Consider the following 20760-nt stretch of genomic DNA (forward strand, 5'->3'; position numbering starts at 1 on the left):
TCTTGGATGTCCGAGGATGGGCCGGGGCTTCCAGTATTTGGTGGACTGGGAGGGGTACGGCCCCGAAGAACGCTCCTGGGTGAAGAGGAGCTTCATCCTGGACCCGGCCCTCCTGGCCGATTTCTACCGCCGCCACCCGGACAAGCCTGGTCGGGCGCCAGGAGGCGCCCGTTGAGGGGGGGGTCCTGTTGTGTGGGCCGCTGAAGAGGAGGTACTGCTGGCCCACCACCACCAGAGGGCACCCTGCCTGGAGTGCGGGCTCCAGGCACCAGAGGGCACTGCCACCTCACAGGAGCAGCCGGGGTGACAGCTGTCACCTACGACAGCTGTTACCAATCATCTGATCCGCAGCGGTATATCTGCAAGACGTCATCTCCACTTCTTTGCCGAGATATCGCTCTACCAAGGAGGTAACTTTCTCAGCTGACTGTGTTCTGACAGGAATATCTGTTGCTTTGTGTGTGTTGGACAGCAGATATTCTGTTTCTTTTTTCGACGAGAGGTGGAGGTGGTTTTCCCACCATACGTGTTGCTGGGTGCACACGCACCCACATCTAACTGTTTTTGTTCCTCGCCAGCAGTACCAGATCCGACAAGCGGAGGCAGTGGCCACCTGGGTGTTCGGGACTTGGCGGCTCCAGTATTCCCGGGGTTCGGTGGCGGAGGAAATCGTGTGGTTCCGGTTCTGCTTTGGACCGGACGTCTCTTATCTTCGAGCCTGCCCACGTGACACATTTTTTGTGAATTGACTACTTGTCTACAATTGTAATTCGCCGTGTTGGTTGTGCTTCTTCACAACAGTAAAGTGTTGTTATTTGACTTCCTCCATTGTCCGTTCATTTGCGCCCCTGTTGTGGGTCCGTGTCCTACACTTTCACAACAACTAGTCCCTAAAGGCAACTATTTTTGGTTTCAAATTTGGGCAAATGCAAGTCCCAGAAAATCCCGAATGTGACAAACAAGAAACCGGTGTTGTAAACAAGTCAATGCTGCTAAAAATACAAACTTGCAGAAACAAAGATACTATTCTGACATGGTTTGCACATAAGACTGGCATAGCATGTTTCAAGTACACACATATATGTCAGAAGGTGGGGGGGGGGGGGGGGACATACCATATTCTGTCCCCCCTGGTTGAAAGGTAGGGGGGACATGTCTCCCCATCTCCCACCAAATTGCGCCCATGGTTATGTTTACCACTGTGTTACATAACCTTTTCTTTCTGGCAACACTCAATAAGCATTTGGGAACTGAGGACACTAATTGTTGAAGCTTTGTAGGTGGAATTGTTTCGCATTCTTGCTTGATGTACGACTTCAGTTGTTCAACAGTCCAGGGTCTCAGTTGTCGTATTTTGCGCTTCATAATGCGCCACCACATTTTTCAATGGGTGACAGGTCTGGACTGCAGGCAGGCCAGTCTAGTACCCGTACTCTTTTACTATGAAGCCATGCTGTTTGTAACACGTGCAGAATGTGGCTCGGCATTGTCTTGCTGAAATAAGCAGGGACGTCCCTGAAAAAGACGTTGCTGGATGGCAGCATGTGTGCTCCAAAACCTGGATGTACCTTTCAGCATTGATGGTGCCATCACAGATGTGTAAGTTGCCCATGCCATGGGCACTAACACACCCCATACCATCACAGATGCTGGCTTTTGAACTTTGCGGTTGGTAACAATCTCGATGTTCCTTATCCTCTTTGGTCCGGAGGACACGACGTCCATGATTTCCAAAAACAGTTTGAAATGTGGACAACGCCTCATTTTTCGTCACAGCAGCACAAATTCATTCTAATTCATTCCGTGATGGCTGCACGAAATTAAAAGTGAAGTGAGGGGGGGTCGGGGTGGGTATGGTTACAGTGGGGGGAAGGAGTTGGATTAGGTTATGGTTAAGGTTAGGGTTGGAGGTAGGAGTAGGGTTAGTAATAGTGAGTTTAAAAAAACCCTGTCACGAAAATTTGACTAATTTCGTGACAGGAGCACAAAAAAACAAAAAACAAAACGTGAGACTGAACTGTTTATACCCAATCATGACACTCATAGTTAGTGTCCTCAGTTCCCAAACGCTTATTGAGTGTTGTTAGAAGGAAAGGTGATGTAACACAGTGGTAAACATAACACTGTCCCAGCTTTTTTGAAATGTGTTGCAGGCATCCATTTCAAAATGAGCAAATATTGCACAAAAACAATAAAGTTTATCAGTTTGAAACATTAAATATCTTGTCTTTGTGGTTGTATTCAATTGAATATAGGCTGAAGAGGATTTGAAAATCATTGTTATCTGTTTTTTATTTTCATTTGACACAACGTCCCACTTAATTGGAATTGGGGTTGTAGAATGGTCTGTTGACGCTGTGTGTTTTTGCTACACTAGTTCCATCAGCCACAAATAAAGTCTGTTTAGACTTCATTTAGACAATCATGATTTTCTTCTCAGGGGCTCTCTGATTACAGCTGAGAGAACCCCTGGACACTAACCAGTGACCTAAGACAATGGCCAGATGTCTTTAGTACTAGGTCTCTCTGGGAATCTTTGTGCACCACTAGAATGAATTTCTGTCAAACGAAGCAGTTACTTAGGGGGACTCAGATAAGGAGTATCACTTACATGGTGGTGGAATGTCAGCTATGATATTTTGTTCATGTGGCATGTTTCTCTGGGAATGATACAGTATGCAAGTATCCTAGTTTTGAGGATCCCAGCGGCTGGTGAAGGCCAAGGTGATGCATGTCCATGTGTCACATCCCTGTGACAGATACAGAACTACTTTCAAGATGTGGGGATGGACCAGTTGTTTGCCTGAATGGTTACCACCCTGTGGTTTACTTGTTATTAAGCATTAAATGTAGATTTCAGACCTTTGACAAACATTTTATGCCATTTCCAACAGCTGAGTTGTTGCTTGATAGACAAATCAAATGTGAAGCATCACACTGTCTGATGTCTGTCAAAATAACAAATTCTGTTTCACACAACATTTTAGTTGCACTGTTGGTATTTTTTAGGGGACTATTTACTGTGTAAATTTCTCACTTCAAATTCAGATAGCCATAAACCAATACAATGTGCAAGCTTTCTTTTTCTGTTTTTAGGTTTTGTAAAGATGCATTTGAAAGAGACTACAAGGCCACCATAGGAGTGGATTTTGAATTGAGAGGTTTGAAATCTGTGGAGTACCCTTCTCTCTTCAGATGTGAGTATTTTGAATTAATCATACTTTAAAGTCTTTGAGTTTTTTTTGCCATGTGTGTAATCACTTCCTTTTAAAATGTATAGCTGGGACACAGCTGGGCAGGAAAAATTCAAATGCATAGCTTCAGCATACTATAGAGGTGCTCAGGGTAAGACAGTAAAATAATTTTGGTGTAGGTCTCATCTAACACATTTTACAGTGAATAAATTAATAACAAAAATGTCTTGTTTATCTTTTACAGTCATCGTCACAGTTTTTGACATGGCAGATATTCAGTCACTGGACCACACATGGTAGGTTTCTGAGATTAGAACATTAGGATAAGTTGTGTTTCCAAAGTGTCTTGTTTCACTACTGCAGGGCCTTCTCAATGGTGCTAAATGTTTTGTATTTTGGACCTTTTATCAATGTTTCCATCAAGACGAAATTAAAATTAAAAGTGAAGTTGGGGGGAGGGGGGTGGTTATGGTTAGGATTGAAGGAAGGAGTAGGGTTAGTAATAGTGAGTAAAAAAAAAAAAAACCCTGCCAAGAAAATTTGACTCATGACGGGAGCATGACAAAAAAAAACGTGAGACTGGGCTGTCCATCGCTGGCGTGAAGTGCATATACGTATACACTCAACAAAAATATAAACGCAACACTTTTGGTTTTGCTCCATTTGTATGAGATGAACTCAAAGATCTAAAACTTTTTCCACATACACAATATCACCATTTCCCTCAAATATTGTTCACAAACCAGTCTAAATCTGTGATAGTGAGCACTTCTCCTTTGCTGAGATAATCCATCCCACCTCACAGGTGTGCCATATCAAGATGCTGATTAGACACCATGATTAGTGCACAGGTGTGCCTTAGACTGCCCACAATAAAGGCCACTCTGAAAGGTGCAGTTTTATCACACAGCACAATGCCACAGATGTCGCAAGATTGAGGGAGCGTGCAATTGGCATGCTGACAGGAGGAATGTCAACCAGAGCTGTAAGCAAAAAACAAAAACACCCTAACCCTCATTACCCTTCCTCCTCCCTATACCTAGAAAAAAACATATTTTTGTACCGCTGTTTGAACTGGTTCATGCTTGGACATTGCTTGAGCCCCACTCCCAATCTGTTCCACATCCTCACCCCACAGACAGAAATACAGAAACCTTTTAATGTTGTTCGTGCCCACTGATGCTTTAAATTAAATTCCCCCCTCAGACTGTAATCCCCTGATCTGTTAAAAAACATATTTTTAATATTTGCTGGAAGTAAATTGTTTATTGCTTTATACACAATTTGTACTGTTTGAAAATGAACCAAGTCTGTGAATTTTAAGAATTTGGATTGTAAAAATAGTGGATTTGTATGATCTCTATAGCCAGTATTATGAATAATTCTTATAGCTCTTTTCTGCATTACTGATAGTGATTGTGTTGTACCTTTATAAGTATTACCCCATACCTCTGCACAGTACTGTAAATATGGTAAAACCAGTGAGCAGTAAAGAATGCGGAGTGAGTTGTGGTCCAGAATATGTTTCGCTTTGTTTAGAACTGAAATGCTTCTTGACAGTTTACTTTGTATATGTTTTATATGAGTCTTCCAGTTTATCTTATCATCTATTATCACCCCCAGAAACTTATTTTCATGTACCCTTTCAATATCTACCCCCTCAACTTGTAACTGAACCTGTATGTCTGTATTACAATAGCCAAATAACATGTATTTTGTTTTACTTAAGTTTAATGATAATTTGTTTCTGTCAAACCATATTTTCAATTTTCCCATTTCTATACTGATCCTCCTCAGTAACTCCTGCAAATCCCCCCCTGAACAAAAAATGCTTGTGTCATCTGCAAATAATACTAATGTTAATATTTTGGAAACATTGACAATATCATTTATATAAATTAGAAACAGTTTTGGACCCAATACTGACCCCTGTGGGACGCCACAAGCATTGTCCAAGCATGATGATGTATATTCCCCCAACTTCACAAACTGTTTTCTGTTACTTAAGTAGCTTCTCACCCAGTGCAACACCAACCCCCTAATCCCATACTGTTCAAGTTTATTGATTAATATGTCATGATTGATTGTATCAAAAGCCTTTTTAAGGTCTATAAATATTCCAACTGAATGTAATTTGTGGTCTATGGCGTTTGTAATCTCAACTGATTCTATTAATGCAAGTGATGTTGAACTATGTGCTCTGAATCCATATTGACTATCAGTAAGTAATTTATGTTTATTTATGAATTTGTCTAATCTATTATTGAATAACTTTTCTAATAATTTGGAAAATTGTGGAAGCAAAGAAACAGGTCTATAATTTGTGAAGTGGTGTCTATCCCCAGTCTTATACAGCGTCACAACCTTAGCTATTTTCATTTGATTGGGAAATTTACCGGTTTGAAATGATAAGTTACAGATGTATGTTAATGGTTCTACAATCCATTCAATGACCTGTTTTACCACCACCATATCAATTTCATTTAAATCGGTAGATGTTTTATATTTACAATTATTCACAATGTCTATAATTTCATTTCCATCCACTGCTGTGAGGAACATTGAACAGGGATTTCTTTCTATGAGATTATTATCCCAATCCTCAGGTTGGGAATCGGGAATTTTTTCTGCCAAGCTTGGTCCATATTTACAAAAAAATTATTAAAACCGTTGACTACCTCATCCTTTTTCCTTCTTGACATTATTATCAATGAAATACTGAGGGTAACTCTGTTTTTATTACCATTTTTGATAATGCTATTTAATATATCCCATATTCCTTTAATATTGTTTTTGTTATTATAATATGTTACTATATATTCCTTCCTACATACCCGTATAATATTAGTTAATCTATTTTTGTATTTTTATATCTATTTTCTGCCTCTTTAGTCTTTAGTTTTATGAATTCTCTATACAGTGTATTTTTCTTATTACATGCATTTCGTAACCCTTTCGTCATCCATGGTCGAGCTTGGATTTTTGTTTTCTGTAGTCTTGTTTAATTGGACAATTTTTATCATATAATGATGTAAATATTTGTAAAAAAGTTTCATATGTTTCAACATCACTTTCACTGTATACCTTTTCCCAGTTTGCTCCTGTAAATCCTTCTTAGTGTGTTCATGTTTTCCTCTGTCCGCACTCGCCTGTATTTTATTTTCTCCTCTGGCTGATTCCGCCGATGGTTTCTATTATAAACGATGAAAACTGGTAGATGATCACTAATGTCATTGATTAATAATCCACTCACAGTGTTATTCTCAATATCATTGCTGAATATATTATCAATTAAGGTAGCACTAGGGATGTAATTCTGCTTGGCCTGGTGATTTTTGGATATAAACTCATACTGTACATTATACTGATAAATTCATCTGTTTTTTATGCTTATTTGGATTGAGCAGATCAATATTTAAGTCACCACAAATGACACAGTTTTTGATTAGTTTTTGAGAACGTTTTTTCCATACAGTCAGTGAATGTTTCAATACTAGATCCTGGTGCTCTATATAACAGCTGACTAATACATTTTGCTTTTTTCTTCACATTTCAATAGTTATACATTCTAATAAATTATCAATCACAGTTGTCATATTGTCTACTATTTTATAATCCATGTTCTTATCCACATACACAGCCACTCCTCCTCCACTCTTATTCTTTCTGTTTACACAATTAAATTCATATCCATCCAGTTCAAAATCCATTCCTTTATCTTCATTGATCCATGTTTCTGATATAGCAATTATGTTAAATATTTTTTTAAATTGACTTAAATATTCTTTAATGTTGTTAAAGTTTGCATATAGACTTCTGCTGTTGAAATGGATTATTGATAATTTGTTATCCGTTCTAATGATCCGATTAAACTGTTCATCTGTATAATAGCAACAACTGTCATTGATATTTGAGAAGAAATTATTGTCCGGGTCTATATCGTGCTCCAAGTCCAGTACATTGTGGTCTGTGTATTTAAATGTTCTCAGTTCTACTTTTCCATGATCAGCAATCCTTTGAGTTATATCCTTCTTGTCTCCAGATGTAGATGAATAGGTAGTAGATGAATAGGTTCCTCTGGTCTGTGTCATGGTGTTGTGATGTGTTTGTGTCCTCATACCTTATTGGTCATATTTGTCCAGATCCTCGATGTTCCTGATTACCATAACCTAGTAGCATAACCTGCAGCAGTAACATACAAATAAATGATTAAAAAATCCTACATTGTGATTTCCGGATTTTTTTTTTTTTTTTTTTTTTTTTTTTTTTTTTGATTATGTCTCTCACAGGGGACATGCACCTAAGATGAAAATTTCAGACCCCTCCATGATTTCTAAGTGGGAGAACTTGCAAAGTCGCAGGGTGTTCAAATACTTATTTCCTCACTGTATGTAAAACTCAGTCCAGTCACACATTTTTTTTCATGTTCCCATCTCAAACTGTCACATTTTCGTAATGCATTTTCTAAATTTTACTATTTCTAACCCTACCTTCACCCCCTAACCCCCACCCCACACCCCCGCGTCACCCCGCATTTCGTGCTCCCATCACGAAATTAATTTGTGATACCTGCGCGAAAATGCGGTATCACGTGATGCCATCGCAAAATGATGAGATTGGGACCATGTGGTCAGGTCCTGCAAATAGAACAGATAAACAGGCTTTACAGTAGAGCAGGTTAGTGTTTAAACCTGTTTGGAGTATACAACGGAGTTTTATAGTTGGCAGCATAGTCAGTAGTGATTTATATTTCAGTTACTGCTTGTATGTTAACTAAAAAGAAAAATTGGGCTCGTCCGGGAGTTGAACCCGGGACCTCTCGCACCCAAAGCGAGAATCATACCCCTAGACCAACGAGCCACAAGTACAAATAACTGATCGCGTCCTTTTTCATCTTTGTGATATGTCGTCAGTCTTTTTTTTTTTTTAATTGGGTGGCGAGGACTTTCCCAGACATTTCCGGTAATGTAACTTTTGTTCATTACCACACGTCATAAAAAAGGAATGAATACATGACACACCTATGCATTTATGTTATGTGAAAGCACTGAATACGTATCCAAAATATTGTTTAAATACAAACACACAACATATTTAACAATCTCATCTTGGTCATGTCCGGCTATATGGTCTATGACATCATAAGATTTTATTAGCGTTGGTGGTATAGTGGTTAGCATAGCTGCCTTCCAAGCAGTTGACCCGGGTTCGATTCCCGGCCAACGCAGTTTTTTTTCCTCTTCTATGACTGTATCCGTTTACATTACACGAATCTTTTGGTCTCGAAGTCTTTTGCTTTCGGGATACAAGGAACGGGAACAGTGTTCGCTTGATAATTATTATTTTAACCCACATCTATACAATGTTACTAGCATCCAGACAAATGCCACGTTATGTGATTGTGTGCTAAAGGAGATGTTAAGATACATCAGCGTTGGTGGTATAGTGGTTAGCATAGCTGCCTTCCAAGCAGTTGACCCGGGTTCGATTCCCGGCCAACGCAATTTTTTTTTAAGATTAAAATAGCATTTCTGAAATTATTTATGACTACTAGAAATTATCTTTCTCTGTCACTAGATGTTACACTAACGTCGGTCACCAGCATTAAAACCTAAACAAGCTTCCCTACTAACAACTCTTCGCAATTGTAATTCGTAGCTACCGTAATAGCAGTTTTGCATAAAAATATGTTTGTCGCATTTCTACTTTGTTCCTCAATCCTGATAGATACGACAGAAGTACTCTTTTATCACGTGATACGGCACAACAACGGGGTTGTCATGGAAACAAGATCCTAATTCAACAGCGTCCATTCGTGCTGCTGCAGCAAACAGTCCGGAGAAATCGAGGGTTATTTTAACACACTGAGGTCATTTTAGCAGCGGTGAGTCATTCCTTGTGTTCGTAAAATGATAGTAAATCATGTGACATGACGAAAAGGTGTTTCTGTTTTGAGATGACGTTGTAGATTGGTCGAATATCTTTCTCTTCCTAATGTGTCAAAGTCATTAAAATAAAAAAAGGCCCATTTGTATTGAGGATCATCAAAATAAAAGCGCCTGTAACAGCCACTGCTTTCATAACGACATGGCAAACGCACAGGAAGTCGTTACTAAAAACAACATCCATAAAAGTACTTTAAGCCGTATGACCGAAATCTACTTCACGGCTTTGACAGTTCTAGTTATGGACAGAAAAATAATGCTTTTATTTTGAAGTCTGGTTTCATTCTGTATAATGATGATGTTGCAGTTGCATTTGCATGATGTAATACAGAAATTGTGCCTATTATTTTTTACCTTGACCTGCCCAAAGGTTAAACTTAAGACCCGTGAGTGTGTGTGTGTGTGTGTGTGTGTGTATGCACGCGCGCGCAAATAAAAAAATAAATACATCTGTCAATCGTGGGCAAGACCTCAAGGTTACTTATGAAGTTATTTAGACATTTGGATATTTGCCATTTTCATTCAGTGTTTTTGGCAGGCAACCCAGGGGCCATCAATAAATTAAGGTCGGAATTAAACTTTTTTTTTTCAATGGCTTCCATGCCATGACCATGACCATGACCTAGACACCCCAAATCAAAGCGTGAGATGTGGGACCACAGACACACCTGAAGTTAAAAGATTTCCTTGCACCTTTTATTTCTAAAAGTCATTTTTGTCTTCAATAGCTTCCATATAATTGGACCCAGAGGCCAATGTTCACAGCTACGTAGTTTACAAAATTAATGTGTGCCAGAAATTTTGAGCATTTCAAATTTTTCTTTGCACACTGGAACACAGCCGCACACACTTCACGCACAGTTTACAATAGTTTACAACACTTTTACTCATTGGCACGCAAGATTGCATTCTAGTGCGTGGATCAGATTCATGCAAGTGTCAAGGTGCCTTAACTTCTTCTTCTTTGTCTTTCGGCTGTTCCTGTTAGGGGTCGCCACAGCAGATCAATCGTTTCCATGTCACCCTGTCCTCTGTATCTTCCTCTGTCACACCAACCACCTGCATGTCCTCCTTAGCACATCCATAAACCTCCTCTTTGGCCTCCCTCTTCTCCTCCTGCCTGGCTGCTCCATCCTCAGCGTCCTTCTCCCTATATACCCTGGGTCCCTCCTCTGCACATGTCCAAACCATCTCAATCTCGCCTCTCTGACTTTGTCTCCAAACCGTCCCACCTGAGCTGTCCCTCTGATATGTTCGTTCCTAATCTTGTCCATTCTCGTTGCTCCCAAAGAGAATCTCAACATCTTCAGCTCTGCCACCTCCAGCTCCGCCTCCTGTCTTTTTGTTAGTGCCACCTTCTCTAAACCGTACAACATAGCTGGTCTCACTACTGTTTTGTAAACTTTCCCCTTCACTCTTGCTGATATTCTTCAGTCACAAATCACTCCTGCCACCTTTCTCCACCCACTCCACCCTGCCTGCACTCTCTTCTTTATCTCTTTACCACATTTTCCATTACTTTGAACAGTTGACCCCAAATATTTAAACTCATCTACTTTCACCACTTCTATTCCTTGTAACTGCACTATTCCACTGGGCTCCCTCCCATTCACACATGTACTCAGTCTTGCTTCTACTGACTTTCATTCCCCTTCTCTCCAAAGCATATCTCCACCTCTCCAGACTAGACTCAAACTTGCTCTCTACTCTCACTGCAGATCACAATGTCATCTGCAAACATCATAGTCCATGGGAACTCCTGTCTGATCTCATCCATCAACCTGTCCATCACCACTGCAGACATTTTCTTCATTCATCAGCTCCTCAAAATATTCCCTCCACCTTCTCACACACACTCCTCACTTGTCAGCACATTACCATGTGCATCTTTTACCACCCTAGCCTGCTGCACATCCTTTCCAGCTCTGTCCCTTTGTCTGGCCATTCGGTGCAAGTCCTTTTCTCTCCTTCTACTTCACTTCTTGTACAGCTCGCAATGTGCCTTTTCCTTCGCTTTTGTCACTTCTCTTTTTGCCTCACGCCGCATCTCCTTGTACTCCTGTCTACTTTCTTCATCTCTCCGACTATCCCAAAACCTTTTCGCCAACCTCTTTCTCCTTATGCTTTCCTGGACCTCTTCATTCCACCACCAAGTCTCCTTGTCTTCCTTCCACTGTCCAGATGTCATACCCAGTACTGTCCTAGCTGTCTCCCTCACCATCTGCAGTACTTTTCCAGTTGTCCAAAATTGCTTCTCCTCCAACCAGTGCTTCTCTCACCTGCTCGCTAAATTTCATACAACAGTCTTCCTCCTTCAGCTTCCACCATCTGATCCTTTGTTGAGCTCTCACTTTCTTCTTCTTCTTTACCTCTAAAGTCATCTTACAAACAACCATCCTTATGCTGCCTAACAACACTCTCTCCTGCCACCACCTTACAGTCTCTGATTTCTTTTAGCTTGCATCTCCTATAAAGAATGTAGTCCACCTGTGTGCACCTTCCTCCACTCTTATATGTTACCCTGTGCTACTCCCTGTTCTTAAAGTAGGTGTTCACCACAGCTATCTCCATCCTTTTTGCAAAATCAACTACCATCTATCCTTCCCCATTCCTATCCTTGATACCATATCTACCATTACTTCTTCATCACCTCTGTTCCCTTCACCAACATGCCCATTGAAGTCTGCTCCTATCACCACTCTTTCATGCTTGGGCACACTCTCCACCACCTCATCTAACACACTCCAGAATCTTCGTTCTCCTTCATCTCACAACCTACCTGTGGGGCATATGTACTGATGATATTCATCATCACCCCTTCAATTTCCAACTTCACACTCATCACCCTGTCAGACACTCGCTGAACCTCTGACACACTTTTAACGTACTCTTCCTTTAAAATGACCCCAACACCATTTCTCTTCCTGTCCTCACCATGGTACAACAACTTGTACCCACCGCCAATGCTCCTGCTCTTTCTTCCCTTCCACTTGGTCTCTTGCACACACAATATGTCTACCTTTCTCCTCTCATCATATCAGCCAGCTCTCTCCCTTTACCAGTCATACTACCACATTCACTCTCATTTCCACCCTTCTAGTTTTCTTCTTCTCCGCTGTTTGTGGAAACGTTCTCCTCCCCTTCTTCATCATCTTCGCCCAGCAGTAGCCCAATTTCCACTGGCACCCTGTTGGGCAACAGCCCCGGTGGCGGACGTTGTTAACCCGGGCCTCGACCAATCCGGTATGGAAATTCAATTCTTAGTCTGCATAGTTGGGTTGGCTTGTTTTACACCGGATGCCCTTCCTGACGCAATCCTCCTCATTTATCTGGGCTTGGGACCGGCACTCAGAATGTACTGGCTGCACACCACAGTGGCTGAGTTGTCAAGGTGCCTTAACATTAATTTGAAATTTGACACTAAGTACCCTGACTAATAGGTGCTGAGAGATGACAACCATTTTGATTTCTGTCTGCTCTTACTGATTGACCCCTTGATTTGTCCAAAAGTATTGCCTGGTGTCAATAACTTCTGCCATTTCCTTACAGTTATGATGCAAAACAGCACAAATGGCGTGAAACTCTTTCTAGCATCCGTCAACAAAGACAGGATCATCTGGGAATTCCCAAAGGTAATCAGAGTCAGTCACAGACTGTTTATGTAGTTATTATCTACTGTGATATGAGGTTTGTTTTTCCATCCATGTTCACCACAACTGTACTTACATGGGTTTCCATGAATTAGAAACACTGGGGAAGAGGCAGTGGTGGGCACAGATAACCAAAAAATTTACTTCGATAACAGATAATCAGATAACTGAAAAGTTATCTTCGATAAAGATAAAACAATAACCACCTAAAAATGTATCGGAAGTTACAGATAACCAGTAAATTCCAATATTGTCTCTGGTACATTTACAACTACTAATAAAACGAATTTAAGTTTTAATGACACAATAGCTTCTAGTAATATTAAAAGTAACAACAGACCCAAACAATGAGACCACACTTTTGTCTTTGAGCATTCTGCCCCTGCTGGAAGCGCTTGTTTACTACAGCGCTCCCAGCACAGAGGCACTCTGAGAGCAGCCACATAGCCAACTCTCTATCAATCACAATGCTCCGGTCAGGCGGAGGTCTTGAAAAATAAAGTCATGCTGACTTATGGTTTTGATTTATAATAACATTAATACCGATAGAATAACTCCATTAATGTCAATTCTGTCATTTGTACAAAGTTAAAATATAGCATATATCTTTTAATGTTGAATAATGCACTAATTCTGAGGTTTTGTAACAAACACAGACAGATCGCAAAGGATTCTGGGTAAAAGTGCCTCTGCTAAACACTGATTGGTTCAGTCATTCATTATGTAAACCAACACGTTAATGTGACATCTGTCATGTGTTGGTGTTTACAGATAAATGTGCTTTTGTAAAATATTCCATTTTTTTAATTTGTAAAAACAGGCATTTTTATGGAGCCCTGGAAGTGTCATCGCAAAATGTTTTGCATGTGGAGAGAGTTTTTGATGTTGTAAAACGTGCTTTACACTGTGCGAGATGATTTTTCATGCAGGAATTTTTTACCGAGTTTCAGGTTAATCGCACGTCCTGCATCGTGTAGTGTACATGGAGTAACAAGCTACGTTTAACATTCAGGACCACCTCCTGATCGCCGATCGTATGGTCCAATGAAAATCAAACCTGTTTGATATTATTCTGGTTGGCCGTCGTGAGGGTATTCTGCTGCTGAAGAGCTACAAGCATCTAACCGCTCGCACTGTGCCTGTGCAAACACCGCAGAGCTGTCTTGTAATGTTATTTATTTATTTTGCTGTTGTTTTGTTTTTAAACTTCATTTGTAAAAAAAAAAAAAAAAGCCATTTGCAAAGCCAAAAAGTTGAATTGGTGCCCAGACACTTAATACTTAGGGCGAATACTGCCATGAACACTACTGGCCAGTAGATGGCAGTAGAGGCCTTGAAAACAAAATTCCAGATAATCCCTGTCTGCTACATTTAAAATGCGTGGAATTTAACAAACGCAAATACAATAACATCTATAAACCCAGAGAATATATTCACGAGAGTTTTAGGCACTAGAGTTTAATGCTGTTGTCCGTGGAGCCTGAACAGAGTGTCTGAAATGCAATTGTCCTGTCGTGATCGTGCTGAGATTACATCATTCTACCCATAATGCACTGGCGGGCACAGCATGTGCTCACAAAACCTTAAAAATTAGCACATTACTTTAAAACTAAACCAATATCTGATATTTTCACTTTATAAAACTTCAGACATGACAGTCATTTTAAATAACTTGTCCAAAATTAGTTTGGTTAAAATTTGAACCATAAGTTAAAAATGTATGCCTCTGGATGACTTAGGTGATATTGCCAGCATATCGTATGGGGTTAAAGGAAATTATTGTTTTTTGTGTTTTTTTTTTTGCTATTTCGCTGTCGCTGTTCAACTTTGTTTATTGGTTTAAAAGTTACCGGACAAAAATTAATTGGTCCGATAATGGTTTTTAAAGTTATCTAAAAAGATAATCCGATAATGAAAACATTATCTTTGATAATTATCTGTTATCGGATTATCGGAAGTGTGCCCACCACTGGGAAGAGGATATACTATGTGTGTTAGAGGACATAATTATTTTAAAAAGGATTGATCATTTTGACTCAAGATGTAAACTTGAACACCAGGCACTTCAGGCGCTCACTGATGAACTCAGCTGTTCGGTCTTGCACCCTGAAGAAGGCATGCGTAGAAGGTTATAAAGTAATAATTTAGGATTAACAAGAGTTGTGTTGTAATATAGTGTCCCAAGGTATTTAAAAGTAGCCATGGTACCCTTTGAATAATTTTTTTTTTAAATCTGCTGTGTAATGTAAGATGAATAAATGGCTGAAGAATGTGTTGATGTCCAGCCAGTACCACTGCCTGTTTTAAGGGAATAACAGAACTCCAGTAAATGAGCTATCAAACAAACAAACTGTCAAAAAACCAGAATAAAATAAAAGCAGCTGTCATACCTCACTGCTGGGACAGGCTCCAGCCCCCCCCCCCCCCCCCGGGGGGATATATGCATATCCCAAGGAAGCTATTCTGATAGGGCATCCAGCTTCTTCCAAATAAGGTAAACAGACAAGATATTAGAAAGATATCCTTCAAGTACAACAACATAGAGACATATATCTGACACACAACAGACAATCACAGCATCCTGATTGCACGAGATTAGTAGGTACACCCAATATCTAATTAATGAAGAAAGAGCAATGATCAGTAAATTAATGATACAATGACAAGAGTTGCATTTTTATTTTATTTTTTCCTTGAAAATGGAGGTGGAATGAGACGTTTTTAGCTTCTCATCAAGCTTAATCCAAATCTACATTCCTCTGCACGCAATTCTAAAGCCTTTGGGTTTTTTTTCCCAGTAATTAGGTTTTTAGTCCTGGTGGCATAGATGTGCGCATACATAGGAAGAAACTGGAATGAGTTCACACAGTTTATGGTTGAGTTTGTAGACAACCTGGAACATTATACATGCCTTCTGGAGGTAATTATACTCACCAAACCTGAGAAGATTGTATTGGTGGAAAAGCATTCTGGTAGAACATTAAAAATCAGACCATCACGAGGCATGTATGACTTTCTTATGAAGGGTTTCTAACTTTCCTAGGTGACTTGGAAATGTTACACCATATCAGTGGTGGCACAGTTCCGCTAATCTGCTAACTATCAAAGATATTTTTTTCATTATCAGATTATTTTTTCAGATAACTTTGGAAACCATCATCGGACCAATTGTCTTCCGATAAGTTTTGGTCCGATAACTTTTAGACCGCAAACATTTTTGCAGACGTAGCTTTTTGAAGTAGATGTGCAGTTCTATCCTCTACAAACAGAGAAGAGCTGGTTCTGAAAGAAACTGCTCTATCCTCTGCAGGCAACGGAGAACTGGTCATAGAAAAGAAAAAACTAATTTCTTTTGACCCTATATGAATAGGCTGGCAATAGCACCCAAGTCATCCAGAGGCATACAGTTTTAACTTATGGTTAAAATTTTAACCAAACTAATTTCGGACAAGTTATTTAAGTTAACGTCACGGCTGAAGTTTTACAAAGTAAAAATATCAGATACAAGGTCTGTTAGAAAAGTATCTGACCTTTTTATTTTTTTCAAAAACCTGATGGATTTGAATCATGTGTGCTTGCATGAGCCAACCTTGAACCTTCGTGCGCATGCATGAATTTTTCACGCCTGTCGATTGCGTCATTTGCTTGTAAGCAGCCTTTGTGAGGATGGGTGTAGTCACTTGTCGTTTTTTCTTTGCAAGGAAATGGCGGAACAACTGGAGCAGCGCGACTGCATCAGATTTTGCCAGAAACTGGGCAACAGCCAGGTGGAAACCATTTGGATTATTCAGACGGCTTTCGGTGACGATGCTATGGGCATCACACAGATTAAGGAGCAGTACAACCGGTTTAAAGACGGCTGCACAACAGTGGAGAGCGAGCCATGCTCCGGGCGGCCATCAACATGCTGAAATGACCGGATGATTTCCAAAGTGAACACTGTGGTGATGCGGGACTGTCGTGTGACTGTCCGAGAAATTGTGGAAGAGGTGGACATCAGCACTTTTTTGGCACATTCCACTGTGACAGAAGATTTGGCCATGAAAAGGAGTGGCGACGAATCCATCAGGTTTTTGAAAAAAATAAAAAGGTCTGATATTTTTCTAACAGACCTCGTATATGTTTTAAAGTAATGCACTAATTTTGAAGGTTTTAGTGTGGACATGCAGCTGTGCCCAGTGCATTATGGGTGTTCACACAAAGAACTGCATTTGAAATGCTCTGATCAGGCTCGACAGGGAGAAAGCATTAAACACTTTGTTTATTGTGCCTCAAACTCTTGTGAATATATTCTCTGGGTTTATAGACATTGTTATTGTATTTGTTTTATGTAAAAATGCCAGAAGAAGCCCAGGTTGCTTCTCAAAGCCGAAAAGTCTGTTGTGATTCAGGCCATGTGATATAACCAGCGTCAAAATGCATAGAACACTGCCATCTATTGGCGACCAGTTATATCACAGTGTTGTTGTGACTGCAGGATTTTAAAATTATCTGTAGGTTTCAAAAACCTGAGAGACCCCACACGTGGAGATAAAAAAAAGTCAGATCTAACAGGTTTACGAGGTCTGTTAGAAAAGTATCCAACCTTTTATTTTTTTCAAAAACCATATGGATTTGAATCACGTGTGATTGCATCAGCCAAGCTTGAACCTTCGTGCACATGCGTGAGTTTTTTCACGCCTGTTGGTTGCGTCATTCGCCTGTGAGCAGGCTTTGTGTGAGCACTGGTCCACCCCTCTCGTCGTTTTTTTATTGCAAATAAATGTCTGAACAATTTGGAGCTTTGCTGCATCAATTTTTTTCCAGAAACTGTGAGAGACCTCCAGGTGGACACCGTTCGGAAAATTAATATGGCTTTCAGGGACGATTTTATGGGGATTATACAGATTAAGGAGTGTTACTGCCGCTTTAAGGATGGCCCACAGCTGCTGAGAGCACGGCGCGCTCCCAGCGCCGATCGACATGCTCAGACCCCGCTGAAACAACCAGATCATTTCCAACGTGAAGGCTTTGTTGATCCGGGACCTCGTCTGACTTTCACAAAAAGGCAGAAGTCGTGGACATCAGCACTTTTTCGGCACATTCCACGTTACAGGAGTTTTTTCATGGAAAGAAAAGCAGAGGGACGCGCCACGGAGCCGTTCATTACGCGGGACAAAACCACCTCGGTGTTGGTCTCACAGGACAGCTTAAAGGTGGATTTCAGATGGATTCCGGTTGCTTTTCAGTCGTGTGATTATCCAATTGTGATTGTGCATGAGCTGGACATGCCCGAACATGTCCTGGAAGGCTTCATCACGACGTTGCTTTGCGCCATGCAGCTCCACCGTGACGCGCGGAACTCCTCTGCATGTCTGTCTCAATGTGCCGAAAAAATGCTGATGTCCACATCTTTTCACAATTTCTGTGCTAGTCAGACGACATACCGGATCAAGACAGCATCCAGTTTAGAAATGAACGGCACATTCCACTGTTACAGGAGTTTTTGTTGCGGTGGAGCTGCATGGTGCAAAGCAACGCCGTGATGAAGCCTTCCAGGACATGTTGGGGCAGGTCCAGCTCATGCACAATCACAATCGGATAATCACACGACTGAAAAGCAACCGACAGCCATCTGAAATCCACCTTTAAGCCGTCCTGTGAGACCAACACCGAGGTGGTTTTGTCCCGCGTAATGAACGGCTCCATGGCGCGTCCCTCCTCTCCTCTTTCCATGACAAAAACTCCTGTAACAATATTAATTTTCTGAAAGCCATATTAATTTTCCGAACGGTGTCCACTTGGAGGTCTCTCACAGTTTCTGGAAAAAAATTGATGCAGCAAAGCTCCAAATCGTTCAGATATTTATTCACAATAAAAAAAACGATGACAGGGTGGACCAGTGCTCACACAAAGCCTGCTCACAGGCAAATGACGCAACCGACAGGTGTGAAAAAACTCACGCATGCGCACGAAGGTTCAAGCTTGGCTGATGCAATCACACGTGATTCAAATCCATATGGTTTTTGATAAAAATAAAAGGTCGGATACTTTTCTAACAGACCTCGTAGTTGTACAGTGTGTGGTGTCCGGCACACGGTAAAAACAACACACAAACATTCCCAGGTCAGACACTTCGCTTTCTGATTGGCTGCATGTCACATTTGGCTCCTCACGTCCTTCTGAGCAGATCAGAGTGCTCTTACAAACCACCACGGCAGGAATATCTGATAAGATTATTTAGCGTCATCACGATTGTCGGGGCGTCCTTAAGATTGTCGGAAGGGGAAGATCGGATCCGATATCAGCCTAATTATTTTGCCATGTGAACCAGGCTTGATGTTATGACGCTTCACGGAGCGACTGATTGATCTGTTATAACACCGCACCAAACATGTTTTCATGATTGATTTCTTTGTGCGACTGACATCGTTATTCAAGCATTCAAACAGTGATTCCTATCACCACACAACTCCAACCACACATGATAAAGTTATTTGACAGTTCTTGTTATTGAAAGAAACCTTGTTGTTGGGAAAGTGTAGTGACACGGACCCACAACAGGGGGCGTAAATGAACGGACAATGGATGAGCCAAAAAGATAACAATTTACTGTTGTGAATGTGCACAATGGAATACAGACAATCACAGATTTAGAATCCACTCAAATATACAAAGGTGACGTGCGGGCAGGCTCGAGGATAGAAGACGTCTGTCCAGAGAAGAGCCGGGTCCCACACGATTTCCACTGCCGACGGATCTGGAGCACATTGGAGCCGCCAAGTCCAGAGTCCCCAGGTGGCCACCGTCTCCTAGCTGTCAGACCTGGTACTGCTGGCAGGAAGCAGAAACAGTTTATGGTGGGTGTGTGCACACCCAGTAAAACAGTCAGCAAACAGTTCAGTTCCTTTTGAGGGTAAATCTCCACCTCCAACACAGGAACACAGTTCGTGCAGAGCCTGAAAGTGCTACTTATCTGGTTTGGAGTGAGGGGTGAAGAGCGTCACTCCTCTACTAACCACAAACCCAGCTCCCAGCTGAAAGTAGGCAACAGGTACTCCTGCAAAAAAACTCAGAGAAAAACACGTGCGTTCGGCACAGAAAAACGGCTGAGGGTTTTACCTGATGGGTAGAACGATATCTCGGCAGGGAGGTGGAGTTGCTGTCCGGCTTTTATAGATGGATGGAATGATGAGATGATGAGTGGCACCTGCCACTCCCGGCTGTTTCCTCGAGGCGGCTGCGCCCTCTCGTGCCTGAAGCCCACACTTCAGGCAGGGTGTCCTCTGGTGGTGGACCAGCAGTACCTCCTCTTCAGCGGTCCACACAACACTTGTCTCCCTAACTGGATAGAGTTGTGATGTCATCACGCCTGTGCTTAGGCACTTTCTAGCGGGAAATTATTATTTTTTTTTATATACAAATGAAAAAAATGACATATTTTACAAAAGCACATTTATTTGTAAACACCAACATGTTACATTGATTACTTGTGTTGGTTTTTACATAGAGTGGAAGGAAATGTCTCAACTTAAACTTATTTTGTTATTTTACAGCCTTATTCCAAAATGGAGTAAATTAATTTTTTCCCCTCAAAATTCTACTAAAAACATCCCATAATGACAACATGAAAAAGTAAAAAAAAAAAAAATTCCCAAATTTATTAAAAATAAAAAAACTAAGAAATCACATGTACATAAGTATTCACACCCTTCCTCAGTACTTTGTTGATGCCCCTTTGGCAGGTCTTCTTGAATATGATGCCACAAGCTTGGTGCACCTATCTTTGGGCAGTTTTGCCCATTCCTTTTTGTAGCACCTCTCAAGCTCCATCAGGTTGGATGGGGAGCGTCGGTGCACAGCCATTTTCAGAACTCTCCAGAAATGTTAAATCAGGTCTGGGCTCTGGCTGGGCCACTCAAGGACATTCACTGAGTTGTCCTGAATCCACTCCTTTGAAATCTTGGCTGCGTGCTTAGGGTCATTGTCCTG

The 20760-nt window shown here is 41.0% G+C and overlaps 2 protein-coding genes and 3 non-coding genes across 5 annotated transcripts in view; 4 read left to right on the forward strand and 1 right to left on the reverse strand.

The window, feature by feature from the left end:
- Window positions 1-3604, forward strand: part of LOC117521970 (ras-related protein Rab-36-like) — a 33001-nt gene extending 29397 nt beyond the window's left edge. The window contains 5 exon segments of the mRNA XM_034183334.1: window positions 3097-3152; window positions 3155-3197; window positions 3281-3345; window positions 3439-3509; window positions 3540-3604. Of these exon segments, the coding sequence (XP_034039225.1) occupies window positions 3097-3152; window positions 3155-3197; window positions 3281-3345; window positions 3439-3494 (220 nt within the window). The 3' untranslated portion in view covers window positions 3495-3509; window positions 3540-3604.
- A 4378-nt stretch (window positions 3605-7982) lies between these two features.
- On the reverse strand, window positions 7983-8054 carry trnap-ugg. The gene has a single exon. It is a non-coding gene; the product is annotated as a tRNA-Pro (tRNA).
- A 295-nt stretch (window positions 8055-8349) lies between these two features.
- On the forward strand, window positions 8350-8421 carry trnag-ucc. Its single transcript has one exon. It is a non-coding gene; the product is annotated as a tRNA-Gly (tRNA).
- Window positions 8422-8625: 204 nt separating this feature from the next.
- trnag-ucc lies at window positions 8626-8697 on the forward strand. Its single transcript has one exon. It is a non-coding gene; the product is annotated as a tRNA-Gly (tRNA).
- A 352-nt stretch (window positions 8698-9049) lies between these two features.
- Window positions 9050-20760, forward strand: part of LOC117521193 (ras-related protein Rab-36-like) — a 40909-nt gene continuing 29198 nt past the window's right edge. The window contains exons 1-2 of the mRNA XM_034182542.1: window positions 9050-9078; window positions 12689-12771. Coding sequence (XP_034038433.1) covers window positions 12691-12771 — 81 coding nt within the window. The 5' untranslated portion in view covers window positions 9050-9078; window positions 12689-12690. The remainder of the gene's footprint in view (window positions 9079-12688; window positions 12772-20760) is intronic.

The sequence above is a fragment of the Thalassophryne amazonica genome, chromosome 12 (assembly GCF_902500255.1).
Source record: "Thalassophryne amazonica chromosome 12, fThaAma1.1, whole genome shotgun sequence".
Taxonomy (NCBI): Eukaryota; Metazoa; Chordata; class Actinopteri; order Batrachoidiformes; family Batrachoididae; genus Thalassophryne; species Thalassophryne amazonica.